The sequence below is a fragment of the Balaenoptera ricei genome, chromosome 14, assembly GCF_028023285.1.
Source record: "Balaenoptera ricei isolate mBalRic1 chromosome 14, mBalRic1.hap2, whole genome shotgun sequence".
Classification (NCBI taxonomy): domain Eukaryota; kingdom Metazoa; phylum Chordata; class Mammalia; order Artiodactyla; family Balaenopteridae; genus Balaenoptera; species Balaenoptera ricei.
In genome coordinates this window covers 10,980,303-11,003,352 of record NC_082652.1, presented here as the reverse complement: position 1 = coordinate 11,003,352, position 23,050 = coordinate 10,980,303, and the positions used below count along the sequence as shown (strand labels likewise).

The 23,050-nt window shown below is 41.8% G+C and overlaps 1 protein-coding gene across 3 annotated transcripts in view; it reads left to right on the top strand.

The window, feature by feature from the left end:
- SUDS3 (SDS3 homolog, SIN3A corepressor complex component) overlaps positions 1-23,050 on the top strand; it is a 374,523-nt gene that overhangs the window by 284,403 nt on the left and 67,070 nt on the right. For 2 of the 3 annotated variants that reach the window (XM_059894290.1, XM_059894289.1), the window contains one exon: positions 12,946-13,280. The exons of the other annotated variant lie outside the window; for it this stretch is intronic. In XM_059894290.1, coding sequence (XP_059750273.1) covers positions 12,946-13,123 — 178 coding nt within the window. In that variant the 3' untranslated portion in view covers positions 13,124-13,280. Of the gene's footprint in view, positions 1-12,945; positions 13,281-23,050 lie in introns of those variants that run through there. 3 annotated transcript variants of the gene reach the window in all.

Genomic DNA, 23,050 nt, shown 5'->3' with positions numbered 1-23,050 from the left:
TTATTGTCCTGATTCCACAGATGAATAAATTGGCTTATGGTTGGAGGTGCCCAAAATACCAAGCTCAGAGCCAGGATTTGAAGACAAACTATCTTTAGATACTATGCTGGAACAGACATAGGGTAGCCACTGTAGACATTCTTGTTCACAAAGCGGAAGATGTGAGGCACACAGGAGTCACTGGTCCATAGCAATTCTGAAATCCAGCTGGGCACAGATTGACAGTTCCTTGACTCAGTCTCAAGGCCTGGGAATAATTCTCCATGGCTCTTGACTCCAAATTCTAGACTCTTGGTTCTACCCTCTTAGTCATCCTTCCTTTTATATAAAAGGTGGTGTGCATTTATACTGAATAGTTTTCTCAGCCTGCTTCCTGCTTGTAGAAATTTGATGATCTGAATATCTCTTTTCGCTTTGTACCCTTTCTGTCCCTTTCATTTCAAGATCACATTTGTTTCTTCAGATATAATTCTCTTAAAAACTTTGTGTGTCTCCAGTGAATCTCATCTAGTTTAACCCCCTAGCCCATATGCACAAACTGCTGTGCTACACTGCAAAGTGAACAGCTTTGCCTGGAAGGGCAAAGCTGTCAGGGAAGCTTATTCTGTCCTTTTGTGATACCCAGAGCAGTTGCAGCCATCTTACAACCATGAGGGGAGGGAGAAGAGAATTGCAGAGAAGTTGATCCAGGGTCCTTATGTGGTTGATTCACTGGAACAACACTGGAGCTATTTACCCCTCTGCTTCTTTTTCAAGAGGGGAAAAAAAAACCCCACCTGTTTTAAAAAGCCAAAACAGGATTCAGTGCAAAGCATTCTGACTACTTACACTGTCCTTTTATTTTTCCTGGCTTGGCATGCCCTGCCTACCTGATCTTCTCTTGCCCAGCTCATTTCTGTTTGCCCTACAAGACTCAGATCCACCCCTTCCCTGACTCCTTTTGCCCTTCTTCACCCCCAGGTAGGTGAGGGGCCCTTTCTCTGGGCTTCCACAGATCCTGTGCTCACTTCTCTTATAACACCTATCACAGTACATTAGCACCTCAGATCCTTTCTGTAGAAAGCCAGGCTTGAAATAAATAATAGTCACTTCATGGTATCATAATTAGGAGATTGCATATCTGTATAATCTTATCTGACCCATAGACTGGGTTATATCTTTTCATCTTTGTTCCAAAGCCCACTGTCTGGCACATGGAAGGACCTTAACATGCCTTTCAAATGAAAGGATGAATGAGGAAGGTGCTTACACCAACTTCTTCCAGAACCAAGACATAAGCTTTCTCTGTTACTGTGCACACACCTGGAAAGAAAGAAGGGGCCTGGGTTTCTGATGGCTGACTTAAAAAGTCTCTAACCATCTATCTCTGGACATCTTGTAGTGTAATAAGAACAAACACCTGTCTGTCCTGTTACTTGCAGCCAGACACATTCTGAGCTGAAACAGAAGTGTGCTTTTTTTTCTTTCTTACATACGATTAGTAAATGTTCACCATAGGGGGGAAAAACAAACAAACAACTTATAGCTATGTAAAAAAAGAGCACCTGGACAAAACTGATTGCAGTTGAGGCAGAGGTCTGTCCTCACCAAGTTTGGCCTCTTAGCCGTTATTCATGGCAGAAGGAAGATTTGTGGGCCCAGGCTTAGAGGTCAAGTGGGATGGTTAAAATGGAGAACCCTGGAGTCAGTCTAATGGGGTTCAATTCCTGACTCTGCCACACACACTTGGGTAAACGGCTTAACCCCTTTAGCTTCCATCTCCTCCTCAAAAACGGGGATCCCAGTAGTGCTTACCTCATAGTGTTCAGTGGAATAATTAAATAAGATGGTGTGTGTAAAATGCTTGCCCTGTAGTAAGGATGCAATAAATATTTGCTCTTATTATTAGCAATTGACGTGTACCTGATAATGAGATAAATGCTGTAGGACAGTCCCTTGAACAGAGATTTCTGTTGGGAGATGCTGCACACCATAGCCCCTTCTTGAAGATTCATAATGTCCATTAAAGCCTCTGAGAACTCCTGGAGTAGACTTGTTTCTCTCTCTATCTTTTTAGATATGTAACACATTAAAAGCTTGAAGAAACAGTGTTGGTAAGATACTCTAGATCCATGCTACTCAAAGTAGCATTGACATAACTTGGGAGCTTGTTAGAAATGCAGTCTCAGGCCTTAGCCAAGACCTGAAGAATCAGAATCTGCATTCCCACAAGATCTCCAGGGGATTCATGTGCATATTACAGTGTGAGAGGCCCTAGATTAGAAAACATGTTTGTGAGGGATACATGAGGCATAGGAGCCAGAGTCTCAACCCTCAAGAGGGCTCCAAGAGAGGGCAGACAGCAGAAGCAAAAAGAACTACAATCCTGCAGCCTGTGGAATGAAAACCACATTCACAGAAAGATAGACAAGATGAAAAGGCAGAGGGCTATGTACCAGATGAAGGAACAAGATAAAACCCCAGAAAAACAACTAAATGAAGTGGAGATAGGCAACCTTCCTGAAAAAGAATTCAGAATAATGATAGTGAAGATGATCCAGGAACTCGGAAAAAGAATGGAGGCAAAGATCGAGAAGATGCAAGAAATGTTTAACAAAGACCTAGAAGAATTAAAGAACAAACAAACAGAGATGAACAATACAATAACTGAAATGAAAACTACACTAGAAGGAATCAATAGCAGAATAACCAAGGCAGAAGAACGGATAAGTGACCTGGAAGGCAGAATGGTGGAATTCACTGCTGCGGAACAGAATAAAGAAAAAAGAATGAAAAGAAATGAAGACAGCCTAAGACACCTCTGGGACAACATTAAACGCAACAACATTCACATTATAGGGATCCCAGAAGGAGAAGAGAGAGAGAAAGGACCCGAGAAAATATTTGAAGAGATTATAGTCGAAAAGTTTCCTAACGTGGGAAAGGAAATAACCACCCAAGTCCAGGAAGCGCAGAGAGTCCCATACAGGATAAACCCAAGGAGAAACACACCGAGACACATAGTCATCAAATTGCCAAAAACTAAAGACAAAGAAAAACTGTTGAAAGCAGCAAGGGAAAAACGACAAATAACATACAAGGGAACTTCCATAAGGTTAACAGCTGATTTCTCAGCAAAAACTCTACAAGCCAGAAGGGAGTGTCATGACATATTTAAAGTGATGAAAGGGAAGAAGCTACAACCAAGATTACTCTACCCGGCAAGGATCTCATTCAGATTCGATGGAGAAATCAAAAGCTTTACAGACAAGCAACAGCTAAGAGAATTCAGCACCACCAAACCAGCTCTACAACAAATGCTAAAGGAACTTCTCTAAGTGGGAAACACGAGAGAAGAAAAGGACCTACAAAAACAAAGCCAAAACAATTAAGAAAATGGTCATAGGAATATACATATCGATAATTACCTTAAACGTGAATGGATTAAATGCTCCAACCAAAAGATACAGGCTCGTTGAATCGATACAAAAACAAGACCCATATATATGCTGTCTATAAGAGGCCCACTTCAGACCTAGGGACACATACAGACTGAAAGTGAGGGGATGGAAAAGGATATTCCATGCAAATGGAAATCAAAAGAAAGCTGGAGCAGCAATACTCATATCAGATAAAATAAACTTTAAAATAAAGAATGTTACAAGAGACAAGGACGGACACTACATAATGATCAAGGGATCAATCCAAGAAGAAGATATAACAATTATAAACATATATGCTCCCAACATAGGAGCACCTCAATACATAAGGCAACTGCTAAGAGCTATAAAAGAGGAAATCGACAGTAACACAATAATAGTGGGGGACTTTAACACCTCACTTACACCAAAGGACAGATCATCCAAACAGAAAATTACTAAGGAAAAACAAGCTTTAAATGACACAATAAACCAGATAGATTTAATTGGTATTTATAGGACATTCCATCCCAAAACAGCAGATTACACTTTCTTCTCAAGTGCGCTTGGAACATTCTCCAGGATAGATCACATCTTGGGTCACAAATCAAGCCTTGGTAAATTTAAGAAAATTGAAATCATATCAAGCATCTTTTCCGACCACAACGCTATGAGATCAGAAATCAATTACAGGGACAAAACGTAAAAAATACAAACACATGGAAGCTAAACAATACGTTACTAAATAACCAAGAGATCACTGAAGAAATCAAAGAGGAAATCAAAAAATACCTAGAGACAAATGACATTGAAAACACGACAATTCAAAACCTACAGGATGCAGCAAAAGCAGTTCTAAGAGGGAAGTTTATAGCAATACAAGCCTACCTCAAGAAACAAGAAAAATCTCAAATTAACAATCTAACCTTACACCTGAAGGAACTAGAGAAAGAAGAACAAACAAGACCCAAAGTTAGCAGAAGGAAAGAAATCATAAAGGTCAGAGCAGAAGTAAATGAAATGGAAACAAAGAAAACAATAGCAAAGATCAATAAAACTAAAAGCTGGTTCTTTGAGAAGATAAACAAAATTGATAAACCGTTAGCCAGACTTATCAAGAAAAAGAGGGAGAGGACTCAAATCAAAAAAATTAGAAATGAAAAAGGAGAAGTTACAACAGACACCGCAGAAATACAAAGCATCCTAAGACTACTACAGGCAACTCTATGCCAATGAAATGGACAACCTGGAAGAAATGGACAAATTCTTAGAAAGGTATAACCTTCCAAGACTGAACCAGGAAGAAATAGAAAATAAGAACAGACCAGTCACAAGTAATGAAATTGAAACTGTGATTAAAAATCTTCCAACAAACAAAAGTCCAGGACCAGATGGCTTCACAGGTCAATTCTATCAAACATTTAGAGAAGAGCTAACACCCATCCTTCTCAGGCTCTTCCAAAAAATTGCAGAGGAAGGAATACTCCCAAACTCATTCTATGAGGCCACCATCACCCTGATACCAAAACCAGACAAAGATACTACAAAAAAAGAAAATTACAGACCAATATCACTGATGAATATAGATGCAAAAATCCTCAACAAAATACTAGCAAACAGAATCCAACAACACATTAAAAGGATCATACACCATGATCAAGTGGGATTTATCCCAGGGATGCAAGGATTCTTCAGTATACGCAAATCAATCCATGTGATACACCATGTTAACAAATTGAAGAATAAAAACCATATGATCATCTCAATAGATGCAGAAAAAGCTTTTGACAAAATTCAACACCCATTTATGGTAGAAACTCTCCAGAAAGTGGGCATAGAGGGAACCTACCTCAACATAATAAAGGCCATATACAAGAAGCCCACAGCAAACAACATTCTCAATGGTGAAAAACTGAAAGCATTTCCTCTAAGATCAGGAACAAGACAAGGATGTCCACTCTCACCACTATTATTCAACATAGTTTTGGAAGTCCTAGCCACGGCAATCAGTGAAGAAAAAGAAATAAAAAGAATACAAATTGGAAAAGAAGAAGTAAAACTGTCACTGTTTGCAGATGACATGATACTATACATAGAGAATCCTAAAAATGCCACCAGAAAACTACTAGAGCTAATCAATGAATTTGGTAAAGTTGCAGGATACAAAATTAATGCACAGAAATCTTTTGCATTCCTATACACTAATGATGAAAAATCTGAAAGAGAAATTAAGGAAACACTCACATTTACCATTGCAACAACAAGAATAAAATATCTAGGAGTAAACCTACCTAGGGAGACGAAAGACCTGTATGCAGAAAACTATAAGACACTGATGAAAGAAATTAAAGATGATACCAACAGATGGAGAGATATACCATGTTTTTGGATTGGAAGAATCAATATTGTGAAAATGACTATACTACCCAAAGCAATCTACAGATTCAATGCAATCCCTATCAAATTACCAGTGGCATTTTTTACAGAACTAGAACAACAAATGTTAAAATTTGTATGGAGACACAGAAGACCCCGAATAGCCAAAGCAGTCTTGAGGGAAAAAAACGGAGCTGGAGGAATCAGACTCCCTGACTTCAGACTATACTATAAAGCTACAGTAATCAAGATAATATGGTACTGGCACAAAAACAGAAATATAGATCAATGGAACAGGATAGAAAGCCCAGAGATTAACCCACGCACCTATGGTCAACTAATCTATGACAAAGGAGGCCAAGATATACAATGGAGAAAAGACAGTCTCTTCAATAAGTGGTGCTGGGAAAACTGGACAGCTACATGTAAAAGAATGAAATTAGAACACTCCCTAACACCATACAGAAAAATAAACTCAAAATGGATTAGAGACCTAAATGTAAGACTGGACACTATAAAACTCTTAGAGGGAAGCATAGGAAGAACACTCTTTCTTTGACATAAATCACAGCAAGATCATTTTTGACCCACCTCCTAGAGTAATGGAAATAAAAACAAAAATAAAGAAATGGGACCTAATGAAACTTAAAAGCTTTTGCACAGCAAAGGAAACTACAGACAAGATGAAAAGACAACCCTCAGAATGGGAGAAAATATTTGCAAATGAATCAATGGACAAAGGAGTAATCTCCAAAATATATAAACAGCTCATGCAGCTCAATATTAAAAAAACAAACAACCCAATCCAAAAATGGGCAGAAGACCTAAATAGACATTTCTCCAAAGAAGACATACAGATGGCCAAGAAACACATGAAAAGCTGCTCAACATCACTAATTATTAAAGAAATGCAAGTCAAAGCCACAGTGAGGTATCACCACACACCAGTTAGAATGGGCATCATCAGAAAATCTACAAAGAACAAATGCTGGAGAGGGTGTGGGGAAAAGGGAACCCTCTTGCACTGTTGGTGGGAATGTAAACTGATACAACCATTATGGAGAACAGTATGGAATTTCTTTAAAAAACTAAAGTTAGAATTACCATATGATCCAGCAATCCCACTACTGGGCATATACCCAGAGAAAACCATAATTCAAAAAGACACATGCACCCCAATGTTCATTGCTGCACTATTTACAATAGCCAGGTCATGGAAGCAACCTAAATGCCCATCGACAGATGAATGGATAAGGAAGATGTTTTACATATATACAATGGAATATTACTCAGCCATAAAAAGGAACGAAATTGGGTCATTTGTAGAGACGTGGATGAATCTAGAGACTGTTATACAGAGTGAAGTAAGTCAGAAAGAGAAAAACAAATATTGAATATTAACGTATATATGTGGAATCTAGAAAAATGGTACAGATGAACCCGTTTGCAGGGCAGAAACTGAGACACAGATGCAGAGAACAAACGTATGGATACCAAGAGGGGAAAGCGGTGGGGGGGATGGTGGTGGTGCTGTGATGAATTGAGAGATTGGGTTTGATATATATATACTAATATGTATAAAATGGATAACTAATAAGAACATGCTGTATAAAAAATTAATAAAATAAAAATCAAAAAAAAGAAAACAAACTCATAGATACAGAGAAAAAAATGGGTGATTGCCAGAGGGGAGGGCATGGGGACTGGGAGAAATAGGTAAAGGGGAATACAGGGTAAAAACCTACAGTTATAAAATAAATAAGCCACGGGGTTGTAATTAAAAAAAAAAAAAAAAAAAGAGGGGTCCCAGATCTCATGTACCAGAAACCAGTAAGGTGTAAAGTGGAAAAAGGAGGCTAGACTGTTTGTTGCAGACTGTGAATGTCATAGGGATATAGAGACGGGGAAAAGAGTACGTAGGTTGGAAAAGTCTAAGAGGGCTTCTTGGAGGAGGTGAGCCTAGAGCTGTAAATCAGAGGACAGGGATGGTGAGAAGGGGTAGAGAGTGCACTGTGAATTTGAAGAGGAATACAAGGAAAGTCACTTCTGGTCCAGGGTAGACTCATAGAATTGGAGAGGTTCACCCTGACCTCAGCTCCCTTGAGAGGAAGCCTCTGCTCTGCCCTCTCAACAGGTCAGCTAACTTAGGACCTTCCTAAATTGGCCCTTTTGGCTGTAGGGGCCCTTAAATGCATGTCTTGGAACTGTAAACCTCATAGCTCCAAAGCCTCCACTTTGCTGAGCACACACAAGCCCTTTGGTGCCAAGACACCCCTGCCCCTGGGCTGACCCTCTTTCTCCAGGTCCCTGCTGTCACAGGCACCAGTGTGTGGTTTTCATCATAACAACATTTAGCCTTTATTGAGCATCTGCTATGTGCAGATTTACATTTACATTTACATTTTATCTCTGGTCTGCACAATGGCCCTGGAGGTCTTATTTATTCATGAGTATAGCTCAGCCTTTAAGTTTCCCAGCCCCTCTGACCACTGCTGAGGAAATTGGGACAAAGTCCCTTCCTTTGGGGCATCCCCGTCTACCTCTTTTAGCAACACTGAGGTCTCCTTTTTCAGAGCTCTCCAGGGCACTGTCCCCTTTTACCACTGTGTCAGGCTCAGCAGTGATTAAACTTGGGACTGATTTGTTCTGGTGCTTATTATCTGTGACCTCATCGCTACTCCACTCTGGGTAAAAGAATAGTGAGTTTTTAGAAGCCTCCTAAAGGTCATTAATTTCCATCAGTTTAGTAGGAACTGGGTACTTAAAACCCCTTTAAAGGATTATTTGCAAGAGCTGTTTTCATTAGCATGTTGGGTTTAGGTTTCTGTTAAATAATGCCCTGGCTAGTGAGTTGGAGGAAGACTTTATTGTCTGTGGGAAAGGCGTTAATCAAGGGTACTGGTGCAGACAGAGTTGGATTAAGAAGCAGGTAATCAGAGAAGTGGTCCAGTTTCAAGAAGGGCTAAAACATCACTGGAAATAGAATAAGATGGAGAAAATTGTGTTGGCCAGAACATCTCTCAGAAAGATTCCAGTGGTTAGAAGGAACACTTGGCTGAGTTGCTTTGATGGGGATTGGAGGCTCGCTGCCATGACAATGGAAACTCACTCAATTGCCTTCTAGGTGAGTGGGGTCTCATTACCTGAGGGACTTTGCCCCGTGGGCTAAACAAGCTGCGGGCTGAAGCTGAGTTCCCTGGGTGATAGAGGACAGGCTCCAATGATGTAGGTAGGGCTTTTTATAAACCTGTTAGGTTTGTTCATTCACTCACTTATTTGTTGCATTAATCAATCATTCAATCTTATATTCAATAAATATTTATCCAGCTCCTACTTTGTGCCATGTACCTTTCTAGATGCTGGGGATGAAACAATGACCATAACAGACAAGATTCCTGTCCCTCAGGAACACCCTAGTCGGGGTGTGGGAAGATGATAAACAAATTAACGAACAGGGCAATTTCAGGTTGCACTAAGGGGTAGGCTGGCCAATGGCCTTTGTGCTAGCTGTTTATGAACTAGCTGTTCAAACAGAGATGAAGGTGAGTCCCTGGGCCAATCAGGTCCTCTCTCTTGGGAATTTGAACTATAGACACAGGCAAGATTGGTCAGTTAGTAGCTGCAGGAAAAAAAAATTCCAACCCTCCCCTGTCTAGTCTGTCATAGTCCATTAAAATAACAACTTCTACCCTTCTAGAAGTACCAGGGAGGGCGTCAGTCCACCCCTCCTCCTCCTTTTCTCACTCTACCAGTGGGGTGAATCGATGATCTGTTGGTGAAGCTGGGAACAGGTCTGAGTGTGGCCAGCTCGGTCTCTTCGTCAAGCTCTGGTTTCAGACTTGCCCTGCTGTTCAGGACGTCTGTTCTCAGCTCCTGCACCTCTGTAGTGAGATGACCTGTATTCTCTCCTCCGTCAGGTCTCTTCTTGGTCAGCAGGTGTGGGCCAGGCTGGCTGGAGAGCAGACTCTTTGCTGAGGGAAGAATCAAGGTCTAGACTTGGGAGGAAGGAGTGGAATTCTTGCCTCTTGTCACAAGTCTACACTGTGTTCCTAAGTGCAGCTTTACCACCCCCGAAGTTGATGTCTTCATCCCAGTTTCACTACTATGACTATTTCTCAACTGGATCAGAACCCACGGGGGAAAGAGATGTTACTGGAAACTCAGAGACCTCAGTGGAACCAGAAAGTTGTACAAAGAGAGGCAATACAGAGGGAGCAGATGAGATGTATGAGTGATAGATCTCTAGAGGGAAGACACAAAAACACCTTGCAGCTCTTGGAGGATGACAAGATAACCCATTCACTAGGGCTGTTCTCGGAATCTGAGACACCTTCCTATTCCCCAGTCATGCTCCTGCCTTGGTACAGTCTGCCTGGCTGGTGGTTCTGCAGTTCCTTAGAGATGCCCGTCTCTGTTCCTACAGGCACATCCTTGAAACAGGCTGCCTTGCTTGTGTTTGCTTGAGTGAGTTCTTGGCAACTGGAAGAACCTAACTAATGTGGAATGAAAAGGCTTAATATACAGCCTTCCTCCATCCTGAGAGATTCAATATGCTTTAACCAGCAAACACTTTTTTGAAGCCATAGCATATGCCAGGTCCTTAGCTAGACCTTGAGAATAATAAGACCTAATATTTGTAGTGTTTTCTAGTTTTCAGGCACTTTTCCAAGCTCAACTTAGCTCATCTCATCCTCGTAATACAATTCCATAAGTAAAAGTATTTTCATTTACAGAAGGGAAGGCTGAGGCACAGAGAGTTTAAGTAACATGCTCCAGATCTCACGGCTAGCAGGGATTACATGTCAATCTGGATTCCCCCAGAAGCAGCCCCTGAGATAAGAACTTGAGTGCAAGTTGAGGAGCGAAGGTGATGGAGCGGAGGAGTGAGACAAGAAAGGGAAGGCAGCTACTCAAAGGTGCCTCATCAACTATAATTTTTAATTTTAAGCATCAGCTTGGCTGGGCTGAGGGAGGCCCGTAGAGCTGGTAAAGCATTATTTCTGGGTGTGTCTGTGAGGATGTTTCTGGAAGAGATTAGCACTGGAATCTATAGACTGAGTAAAGATGTGCCCATCATGTGGGTGGGCATTATCCCATGTGTTGAGAGCCTGAATAGGACAGAAAGGTGGAGGAAGGGCGAATTTGCTCTCTCTCTGTTTGAACTGGGATGTTGACTTCCCCTGCCCTTGGACATTGATACTTCTGCTTCTTGGATCTTTGAACGTGGACTGGATTACACCACCGGCTCTCTTGGGTCTCCAGCTTGTAGAGGGCAGATCATAATCACACGAGCCCATTCCTAGAATAAATATCCTCATGTAGATATAGATATAGATTGATATAGATCTATAGTCTATTGATAGACTATATATATAATATCGAAAAATCTACATCTATATCTATCTGTCCTGCTGGTTCTGTTTCTCTGGAGAACCCTGACTAATACATCAAGCCAGCTACCACTGCACTGTGTGATAAGATTCTTCACTTCCTCACATAGCTCACTGTGGGGGGAGCAGGTAGGAACCCGACTTCCTTCCCACCAGATGCCCGAGTTCAGACTTTGACGGAGTGGGAGGGAGCACTGGGCAGGGAGAGGTGGATTCTGCTGGGGTTGGTAGTGGCTCCGGGAGGCTTCTCGGAGGAGAAGACCATGGGGGTGAGCCCTGAAGGATGACCAGGACGTGCTGGGAAGTGGGAAAGGTGTAGAGAAAAATATCCCAGCCGAGGCAGAGACGTAAGGAGGAGCACGGTAGTGTTTGGGGGGCAGAGTGTGGCTGGCGAGGTTGAAATGCAGGTTTGCGCCGGAGCGGACAGAATCACAGCAGCGGCAGTACTGAGTATCTTAACTGAGGACTTACTCTCTGCCAGGATTGCCAACAGATAATCTGCCTTCTTCCCTCCTGCCGATCTCCAGCGGCGGGCCGTCCTCTAATTCCCATTTTGCAGATGCAGGTGAGGCTCAGCAGGACACTGATGTCTGAGGTCGTGCAGCTAACAAGTGGCACTGCCACAGTGTGACCCCTATGCTGACCTCTGAGCGCACTTTCTTTCTCTTAACCCTGTGATGCTCTCTCGAAGGGCCTTGTAGTTCATGAAAGAGATCTTAGCGTAACTTTCTCGAGCAGGGGACTGATCCAAGAGACTTTTCAGAGATGGGGCCAACAAGACAAGGTGACCAAGTGAATGTCTTGAGGATGGGTGACCCCTAGGTTGATAGGCATTTTCAGCAGAGAGAGAGGAAGAGGATCTGAGATTCAGAATTAGACCCACCTATAACATGTATGATATATGTATATGTATAATATATATTATATATATTTTTAAAATGCTGTCTTAACCCAGTTTTGAGGGCCTGTCTGGAGGCTTGTTAGTTCCTCTTCTCGAGCAGCTGATGACGGGGCTCTCACACTCTGGGGTCCCAGTGCACCTGCCCTAATCATGCCAGAGCAAGTAGCAGCCAGTCCACAGGGAGCCCCAGAGACCCAGATAGCCCCGCTGTGCTTACATAGGGTGCCCCTGCAGCAGCTCAAGCTTGACGTTACCCTGCCCCCAGTGCAAACCCCTGGGAGGCCCTGCATGGTGGCCTTCTCTCATTTGGAGCTGTCAGTGACAAAGACTTCTGCCCTTCCTCTATTTGAGTGTCAGTGTGTTGTGTCCTGCCATTAAAAGAATGTTTAAATCGTATACAGTATCCCCTGGGCTGGGATTCCTGGTTCTGCCACTTAATCACCGAGTGACCCTGGGAAAGTCGCTTCACCAATCTGAGTCTGTGTTTTCCTCCATGCAGCAGGATGACTAATGCATGCCCTGAGTGGACCAAGGAGAGGAATAGACGAAATAACATAGAGTCTCTGGCATGCCTTAACTCTTTTGGTTTTCACAAAGGGGCATTTTAGGCCTTAGAAAGCAGGGCTGGGGAAGTGTTTTGGGCTGGGAGTTTGGTGGGAGTAGGGAGACTTCCCAGTGACCTGGAAATCCTAGAATGAAAATATCATCTGTTTCATCCACTGGGTCAACTCCTGCTTTGTAAATCCCAGTAAATGAGATTCTCCGAGTGGGTGGGGGGAGTCTTGGGAGGCTCAGGGGAGACCCTTAGATAAACAAATCAACAATTTGTGCTGCGCGTGTATGTTGCTTTTTTGGCACCTGTGCACCTATTTCCTCTCAGCCCGCAGATTCCAGAACACAACGAAGCATGCCCGTTCAACTTCAGAGATGTTTATGCTACAGGGCAGGAAGCCCAACACGTCCAAACGGCTCGAGGGGGGAGAAAGACAGCAAATAACAGCATGGAACCCTCCACACCCACCCTGTCTCACCGTCTCCTTCCCCCGCACAAACTGTAGAGGGAGAGCCCTGAGACCATCAAGACGAAAAGCAGCCTGTTTTCCATGCATGGGGGGACGGTGATGCGTCCGGATTCAGCTAGTTTGCAAACTGTTTGTCCGGGATCTTATATCTAAATTATGTTCCTCAAAATTTAATAAATGAGGTTTAATAAAATGCACTCAGTCGGCACTGATGAGATCTGTCGTGGAAAATATTACGATTTCATTGTTTTTATACAACCTTCTTGGGACCGGCTTCTTATTATTTCCACGCCTCCCCCTTTCCCTCCCACTTGCAGGTTTTTAAGTTTTGAGCTTAGCTGTGGAGTCCGGCGAAGCCCCCTGGAGGGTGATTCCCTCTCTCCCTCCTCCGTTACCTGCGGCAGGGAGGGGCTGGATGCTTTGATCTAACCCTTGCTGGGAGTAAACAAAGTTGTAAACAGTTTTAATACTTTTTTAAAAAAACTTATTTATTTATTTATTTTTGGCTGCGTTGGGTCTTCGTTGCAGTGTGCCGGCTTCTCATTGCAGTGGCTTCTTTTGTTGTGGAGCACGGGCTCTAGGCACACAGGCTTCAGCAGTTGTGGTACGCGGGCTCAGTAGTTGTGACACACGGGCTTAGTTGCTCCACGGCATGTGGGATCTTCCCAGACCAGGGCTCGAACCCGTGTCCCCTGCATTGGCAGACGGATTCTTAAACATGGCGCCACCAGGGAAGTCCCTTTTTTTTTTTTTAACTTGCAAACAGTTGTTTTAAAAAATAGTTGGTTTCAGATGAAAAATTTCTGTATTCAGTTTGTCATCTGTACCTAGAAAGCCACAGTAGTGCTTCTTCCCCAGGGAAAGATGTCGGATATTTCACTGACGTACAACCAGCCACCAAGGTCATGGAAATCCTGTGCTAGAAGGGAGAGGGGAGATGATCTCAGCTGCAGAGAAGTGCCTGCTCTCTGCTGGGCTCCGTGCTCACAGCTTTACCTGATGTTTAATCTTTAGGACAACCCTATGAGGTAGGTCCCCTAATTGTCCCAGTTATTGGAAAAGAAACGGGGGCTCAGAGAGGTTTAGTTACTTCCTCAAGTCACACAGCACCAAGTGGTGGAGGCAGGATTTGAGCTGATGTCACTCTGAATTATTCAAAGCCCATAGGCTTGGCTCCTTTACAACACTGCCTCCTTCTGTGTCATTTTACAGATAGGGAAACTGAGGTTCAGGAAAGTAGAACATGGGTCATGGTTAACAGCCCAGGTTCTAGAGGTCAAATTCATGCTGTTTCACCTTGAGCAAATTACTTACCCCGTCTGAGCCTCAAATTTTGCATTTATGAAATGAGTTATTGTGACAAATCGGACAGAATAGATATAGTGTGCCTGGTACATGCCTGTCACAAAGTAAGTGCTCAATAAATATTAATTTTAAAAAGCATTAAAGAACTGGCTCAAGGTTAGTTAGAATTGCGAGTGGCTGCAAGTAACTGAGACCTGACACATCTGTCAGGGGTTTTATTTGGCCTGTGAAATAAGAGGCTTGCTGTCAGCTGCTCAACATTTCACCAACAAGAACTTCCTCAGGGACCCAGGCTCCCTCAGTCTTCCTGCTCTACTACTCTCCATTCTCATAGTGTGGCTTTCTTCCTCATGGTTACACGATGGCTGCTGCTGCACCTTCAAGCATCTTTTCCATGACTTTGACAACAGGAAGAAACATGGCAAACCCTTTCTTTTTTTTTTTTTAAACATCTTTATTGGAGTATAATTGCTTTACAATGTTGTGTTAGTTTCTGCTGTATAACAAAGTGAATCAGTTATACATATACATATGTTCCCATATCTCTTCACTCTTGCATCTCCCTCCCTCCCTCCCACCCTCCCTATCCCACCCCTCTAGGTGGTCACAAAGCACTGAGCTGATCTCCCTGTGCGACGCAGCTGCTTCCCACTAGCTATCTATTTTACATTTGGTAGTGTATATATGTCAATGCTACTCTCTCACTTCATCCCAGTTGACTCTTCCCCCTCCCCGTGTCCTCAAGTCCATTCTCTACATCTGCATCTTTATTCCTGTCCTGCCCCTGTGTTCATCAGAACTTTTTAGATTCCATATATATGTGTTAGCATACTGTATTTGTTTTTCTCTTTCTGGCTTACTTCACTCTGTATGACAGACTCAGGTCCATCCACCTCACTACAAATAACTCAGTTTGGTTTCTTTTTATGGCTGAGTAATATTCCATTGTATATATGTGCCACATCTTCTTTATCCATTCATCTGTTGATGGACACTTAGGTTGCTTCCATGTCCTGGCTATTGTAAATAGTGCTGCAGTGAACACTGTGGTACATGACTCTTTTTGAATTATGGTTTTCTCAGGGTATATGCCCAGTAGAGGGATTGCTGGGTCATATGGTAGTTCTATTTTTAGATTTTTAAGGAAAAACTGTTCTCCATACTGTTCTCCACAATGGCTGTATCAATTTACATTCCCACCAACAGTGCAAGAGGGTTCCCTTTTCTCCACACCCTCTCCAGCATTTATTGTTTGTAGCTTTTTTGATGATGACCATTCTGACCGGTGTGAGGTGATACCTCATTGTAGTTTTGATTTCCATTTCTCTAATGATTACTGATGTTGAGCATCCTTTCATGTGTTTGTTGGCAATGTGTATATCTTCTTTGGAGAAATGTCTATTTAGGTCTTCTGCCCATTTTTGGATTGGGTTGTTTGTTTTTTTGATATTGAGCTGCATGAGCTGCTTATATATATTGGAGATTAATCTTTTTCTCAGCTGCTTCATTTGCAAGTATTTTCTCCCATTCTGAGGGTTGTCTTTTGGTCCTGTTTATGGTTTCCTTTGCTGTGCAAAAGCTTTTAAGTTAGAGAAATGCAAATCAAAACTACAATGAGGTATCATCTCACACCGGTCAGAATGACCATCATCAAAAAATCTACAAACAATAAATGCTGGAGAGGGTGTGGAGAAAAGGGAACACTCTTGCACTGTTGGTGGGAATGTAAATTGATACAGCCACTATGGAGAAGAGTATGGAGGTTCCTTAAAAAACTAAAAATAGAACTACCATACGACCCAGCAATCCCACTACTGGGCATATACCCTGAGAAAACCATAATTCAAAAAGAGTCATGTACCAAAATGTTCATTGCAGCTCTATTTACAATAGCCAGGACATGGAAGCAACCTAAGTGTCCATCATCGGATGAATGGATAAAGAAGATGTGGCACATATATACAATGGAATATTACTCAGCCATAAAAAGAAATGGAGGTATTTGTAATGAGGTGGATGGAGTTAGAGTCTGTCATACAGAGTGAAGTAAGTCAGAAAGAGAAAAACAAATACAGTATGCTAACACATATATATGGAATCTAAGGAAAAAAAAAAAAAAGGTCATGAAGAACCCAGTGGCAAGATGGGAATAAAGACACAGACCAACTAAAGAATGGACTTGAGGATATGGGGAGGGGGAGGGGTGAGATGTGACAGGGTGAGAGAGTGTCATGGACATATATACACTACCAAATGTAAAATAGATAGCTAGTGGGAAGCAGCCGCATAGCACAGGGAGAGCAGCTCGGTGCTTTGTGACCGCCTGGGGGGGGTGGGATGGGGAGGGTGGGAGGGAGGGAGATGCGGGAGGGAGGAGATATGGGAACGTGTGTATATGTGTAGCTGATTCACTTTGTTATAAAGCAGAAACTAACACACCATTGTGAAGCAATTATACTTCAATAAAGATGTTTAAAAAAATATATAGTCAAAAATTATTTTAAAAATTAATGCTTTAAAGCATAAAATATCAACCCAATGCAAAAGAAGCTAATAAATGAGGAACAGGAGAACAAAAAAGACATAATACATGTGGGTAAATAGAGCAATATGAGGAATATGTTATAATAATAAAAAAGTCAATCCCTCAGGGATATATGACAATTTAAATGTATATGGACCTAAAATGAGAAAAAAAAAAAAAAGCTTTTAAGTTTCATTAGGTCCCATTTGTTTATTTTTGTTTTTATTTCCATTACTCTAGGAGGTGGATCAAAAAATATCTTGCTGTTATTTATCTCAGAGTGTTCTTCCTATGTTTTCCTCTAAGTTTTATAGTGTCCGGTCTTACATTTAGGTCTTGAATCCATTTTGAGGTTATTTTTGTGTATGGTGTTTGGGAGTGTTCTAATTTCATTCTTTTACATGTGCCTGTCCAGTTTTCCCAGCACCACTTATTGAAGAGACTGTCTTTTCTCCATTGTATATCCTTGCCTCCTTTGGCATATATTAGTTGACCATAGGTGCGTGGGTTTATCTCTGGGCTTTCTATCCTGTTCCATTGATCTATATTTCTGTTTTTGTGCCAGTACCATATTGTCTTGATTACTGTAGCTTTGTAGTGTAGTCTGAAGACAGGGAGCCTGATTCCTCCAGCTCCGTTTTTCTTTCTCAAGATTGCTTTGGCTATTCAGGGTCTTTTGTGTTTCCATACAAATGGTGAAATTTTTTGTTCTAGTTCTGTGAAAAATGCCATTGGCAGTTTGACAGGGATTGCGTTGAATCTGTAGATTGCTTTGGGTAGTATAGTCATTTTCACAATGTTGATTCTTCCATTCCAAGAACATGGTATATCTCTCCATCTGTTTGTATCATCTTTAATTTCTTTCATCAGTGTTTTATAGTTTTCTGCATACAGATCTTTTGTCTCCTTAGGTAGGTTTATTCCTAGGTATTCTATTCTTTTTGTTGCAGTGGTAAATGGGAGTGTTTCCTTAATTTCTTTTTCAGGTTTTTCATCATTAGTGTAAAGGAATGCAAGAGATTTCTGTGCATTAATTTTGTATCCTGCTACTTTACCAAATTCACTGATGAGCTCTAGCAGTTTTCTGGTAGCATCTTTAGGATTCTCTGTGTATAGTATCATGTCATCTGCAAACAGTGACAGTTTTACTTCTTTTCTGATTTGGATTCCTTTTATTTCTTTCTTTTCTCTGATTGCTGTGGCTAAAACTTCCAAAACTATGTTGAATAACAGTGGTGAGAGTGGGCAACCTTGTCTTGTTCCTGATCTTAGTGGAAATGGTTTCAGTTTTTCACCATTGAGAATGATGTTGGATGTGGGTTTGTCATATATGGCCTTTATTTATGTTGAGGTAAGTTCCCTCTATGCCTACTTCTGGAGAGTTTTTATCATAAATGGGTGTTGAATTTTGTCAAAAGCTTTTTCTGTATCTATTGAGATGGTCATATGCTTTTTCTCCTTCAGTTTGTTAATATGGTTTATCACATTGATTGATTTGCGTATATTGAAGAATGCTTGCATTCCTAGGATAAACCCCAGTTGATCATGGTGTGTGATCCTTTTAATGTGCTGCTGGATTCTGTTTGCTAATATTTTGTTGAGGATTTTTGCATCTGTGTTCACCAGAGATATTGACCTGTAGGTTTCTTTTTTTGTAACGTCTTTGTCTGGTTTTGGTATCAGGGTGATGGTGTCCTCGTAGAATGAGTTTGGGAATGTTCCTCCCTCTGCTGTATTTTGGAAGAATTTGAGAAAGATAGGTGTTAGCTCTTCTCTAAATGTTTGATAGAATTCGCCTATGAAGCTATATGGTCCTGGGCTTTTGTTTGTTGGAAGATTTTTAATCACAGTTTCAATTTCAGTGCTTGTGATTGGTCTGTTTATATTTTCTATTTCTTCCTGGTTCAGTCTCAGAAGGTTGTGCTTTTCTAAGAATTTGTCCATTTCTTCCAGGTTGTCCATTTTATTGGCATATAGTTGCTTGTAGTAATCTCTCATGATTCTTTGTATTTCTGCAGTGTCAGTTGTTACTTCTCCTTTTTCATTTCTAATTCTGTTGATTTGAGTCTTCTCCCTTTTTTTTTTGATGAGTCTGGCTAGTGGTTTATCAATTTTGTTTATCTTCTCAAAGAACCAGCTTTTAGTTTTATTGATCTTCGCTATTGTTTCCATCATTTCTTTTTCATTTATTTCTGATCTGATCTTTATGATTTCTTTCCTTCTGCTAACTTTGGGGTTTTTTTGTTCTTCTTTCTCTAATTGCTTTAGGTGTAAGGTTAGGTTGTTTATATGAGATTTTGCTTGTTTCTTGATGTAGGATTGTATTGCTATAAACTTCCCTCTTAGAAATGCTTTTGCTGCATCCCATAGGTTTTGGGTAATTGTGTTTTCATTGTCATTTGTCTCTAGGTATTTTTTGATTTCCTCTTTGATTTCTTCAGTGATCTCTTGGTTATTTAGTAATGTATTGTTTAGCCTCCATATGTTCGTATTTTTTACAGATTTTTTTCTGTAATTGATATCTCGTCTCATAGCACTGTGGTTGGAAAAGATACTTGGTACTATTTCAATTTTCTTAAATTTACCGAGGCTTGATTTGTGACCCAAGATATGATCTATCCTGGAGAATGTTCCATGAGCACTTGAGAAGAAAGTGTAATCTGCTGTTTCTGGATGGAATGTCCTATAAATATCAATTAAGCCCATCTTGTTTAATGTGTCATTTAAAGCTTGTGTTTCCTTATTTATTTTCATTTTGGATGATCTGTCCATTGGTGAAAATGGGGTGTTAAACTCCCCTACTATGATTGTGTTATTGTTGATTTCCCCTTTTATGGCTGTTAGCATTTGCCTTATGTATTGAAGTGGTCTTATGTTGGGTGCATAAATATTTACAACTGTTATCTCTTCTTCTTGGATTGATCCCTTGATCATGATGTAGTGTCCTTCTTTGTCTCTTGTAATAGTCTTTATTTTAAAGTCTATTTTGTCTGATATGAGAATTGCTACTCCAGCTTTCTTTTGATTTCCATTTGCATGGAATATCTTTTTCCATCCCCTCACTTTCAGTCTGTATGTGTCCCTGGGTCTGAAGTGAGTCTCTTGTAGACAGCATATATATGGGTCTTGTTTTTGTATCCATCCAGCGAGCCTGTGCCTTTTGGATGGAGCATTCAATCCATTCACATTTAAGGTAATTATTGATATGTGTGTTCCTATTGCCATTTTCTTAATTGTTTTGGGTATGTTTATGTAGGTCCTTTTCTTCTCTGTGTTTCCCACTTAGAGAAGTTCGTTTAGCACTTGTTGTAGAGCTGGTTTGGTGGTGCTGAATTCTCTCAACTTTTCCTTGTCTGTAAAGGTTTTCATCTCTCTGTCAAATCTGAATGAGATCCTTGCTGGGTAGAGTAATCTTGGTTGTCGGTTTTTTCCTTTTATCACTTTAAATATGTTCTGCCACACCCTTCTAGCTTGCAGAGTTTCTGCTGAAAGATCAGCTGGTAACCTTAGGGGGATTCCCTTGTATGTTATTTGTTGCTCTTCCCTTGCTGCTTTTAATATTTATTCTTTGTATTTAATTTTTGATAGTTTCATTAATTTTTGTCTTAGTGTGTTTCTCTTTGGGTTTATCCTGTGTGGTACTCTCAGCACTTCCTGGACTTGGGTGGCTATTTCCTTTCCCATGTTAGGGAACTTTTCAACTATAATCTCTTCAAATATTTTCTCAGTCCCTTTCTTTTTCTCTTCTTCTTTGGGACCCCTATAATTCAAATGTTGGTGCGTTTAATGTTGTCCCAGGGGTCTCTGAGACTGTCCTCAATTCTTTTCATTCTTTTTTCTTTATTCTGCTCTGCGGTAGTTATTTCCACTATTTTACCTTCCAGGTCACTTCTCCATTCTTCTGCCTCAGTTATTCTGCTATTGATTCCTTCTAGAGAATTTTTAATTTCATTTATTGTGTTGTTCATCATTGTTTGTTTGCTCTTTAGTTCTTCTAGATCCTTCTTAAATGTTTCTTGTATTTTCTCCATTCTATTTCCAAGATTTTGGATCATCTTTACTATCATTACTCTGAATTCTTTTTCAAGTAGACTGCCTATTTCCTCTTCATTTGTTTGGTCTGGTGGGTTTTTACCTTGCTTCTTCATCTGCTGTGTGTTTCTCTGTCTTCTCATTTTGCTTAACTTACTGTGTTTGGGGTCTCCTCTTCGCAGGCTGCAAGTTCATAGTTCCCGTTGTTTTTGGTGTCTGCCCCCAGTGGGTAAAGTTGGTTCAGTGGCTTGTGTAGGCTTCCTGTGGTGGGGACTGGTGCCTGTGTTCTGGTGGCTGGGCCTGGATCTTGTCTTTCTGGTGGGCAGGGCTGCGTCTGGTGGTGCGTTTAGGGTGTCTGTGAATTTAGTATGATTTTAGGCAGCCTCTCTGCTAATGGGTGGGGTTGTGTTCCTGTCTTGCTAGTTGTTTGGCATGGGGCGTCCAGTACTGGAGCTTGCTGGTTGTTGGGTGGTGCTGGGTCTTAGCGTTGAGACGGAGATCTCTGGGAGAGCTCTCACCGATTGGTATTACTTGGGGCTGGGAGGTCTCTGGTGGTCCAGTGTCCTGAACTCGGCTCTCCCACCAGGCCAGAGCACCAAGACCCTGTCAGCCACATGGCCAGGTACGTGGGGATTTTCTTGCCTTTTGGGAAGTCTGAGGTCTTATGCCAGCGTTCAGTAAGTGTTCTGTAGGTGTTGTTCCACATGTAGATGTATTTTTGATGTATTTATGGGGAGGAAGGTGATCTCCACGTCTTACTCCTCTGCCATCTTGAAGGTCCCCCCTAACCCTTTCTCTTGAAGCTTTGTCTTTTCATTCTAGGAGGGGTGCTTTCCCTAGAGACTTGTGTCTCTTCACAGACCATAACTGCCTCAAGCTGTAAGAGCCTCTAGAAGTGTGAGAAGTTAGCTTTCTGGCCTCTGTTGAAGAGGAAGACAAGAGGAAGGGCTGTGGATGGCTGTGGGCGTGAATCCGTCTTGTTGGCCACATGGGCTAAATGTGTGTCTGAGGATGTGAACCCAGCTCTTACTAAGACTAGAGCCTCACGCTTACCCACAGCTCCATCAATTCTCTTGTTGTCTGTAGTGTGGCCCAACTGCACACAGGGAAACTGAGGCCCCGAGAAGAGAGGTGACAGACCCACCATCTCCAGGTCGAGTCAGTGCCAGAGCCAGGCTCCTGCTTTCCGGTCCAGCCTTTCCACTGTGCCCAGAGATCTTGCCAATGAAGGTTTTCTGTTCACATAAATTGAAAGCCTCTGGTTTTAAGCCCCAGACCTTATCTTCAAAGAAATAGGCCAGAGGATGTGACAGAGGCTGGAGGACAAAGTCATCTCGGGCAGTGCTGGCCTCAGGCAAAATCACTAAATAACCCTTCTCTAGCTCCCTGTGTTTCATACCCAGAGCCCTTCGGTGCCTCCTTAATGCCTCAGATCAGCCCCCCTCCACCCCCCGCTCTAGGGCCCCAGGACCAGATTGTGCTGCCCATTTCCATCCTGCGTCCTCATCCTGCTTCATTCTGCCTGCTGTTCTCCAAGGGGACACTCTTGTCACAAGGTATCCCCAGTCCTTTGCCCCTGTAGGCATCAATGACATGAAGGAATCAATCAGTGAGCTCATTTGATAAGTGAACTTTGCAAATCCATGTGAGGGACTCTCCCCTGAAGGAGCATTTTAACAGGGGCCTCCTGACCATTCCTCCATCCAAGGAGTGATTCCACTAGGGAAGGTTCTGACTCAGTAACAGGTGCCTGGGTAGGGAACATTCTGGGAAGCTTCCAAGGGGTCTCGGACTCTCCTGTCTCCTGGTTAACTGTCAGATTGTCCCATTCTGGCTGGGAAGTTGGGACAGGATGTGTAGGGGCTGCCCCTCTACATTTTATTTGTATATAAAATATACATGATCTTCGGGAACCCATATGTGTCTGGATTCCTGGCTGAGCCAAAGTGGAACCTGGGTAAATGGCCCAGCAATCCCATTTCCACTTCTTGGGCACACATCAAACTTCCCAGCTCCCTTTGCAATTAAGTTGGAACCACATGACTGGGTTTAGGCCCTTGGCTAAAATGTGGGCATCTCTTTGAAAGTTCCTCTCCCCTCAC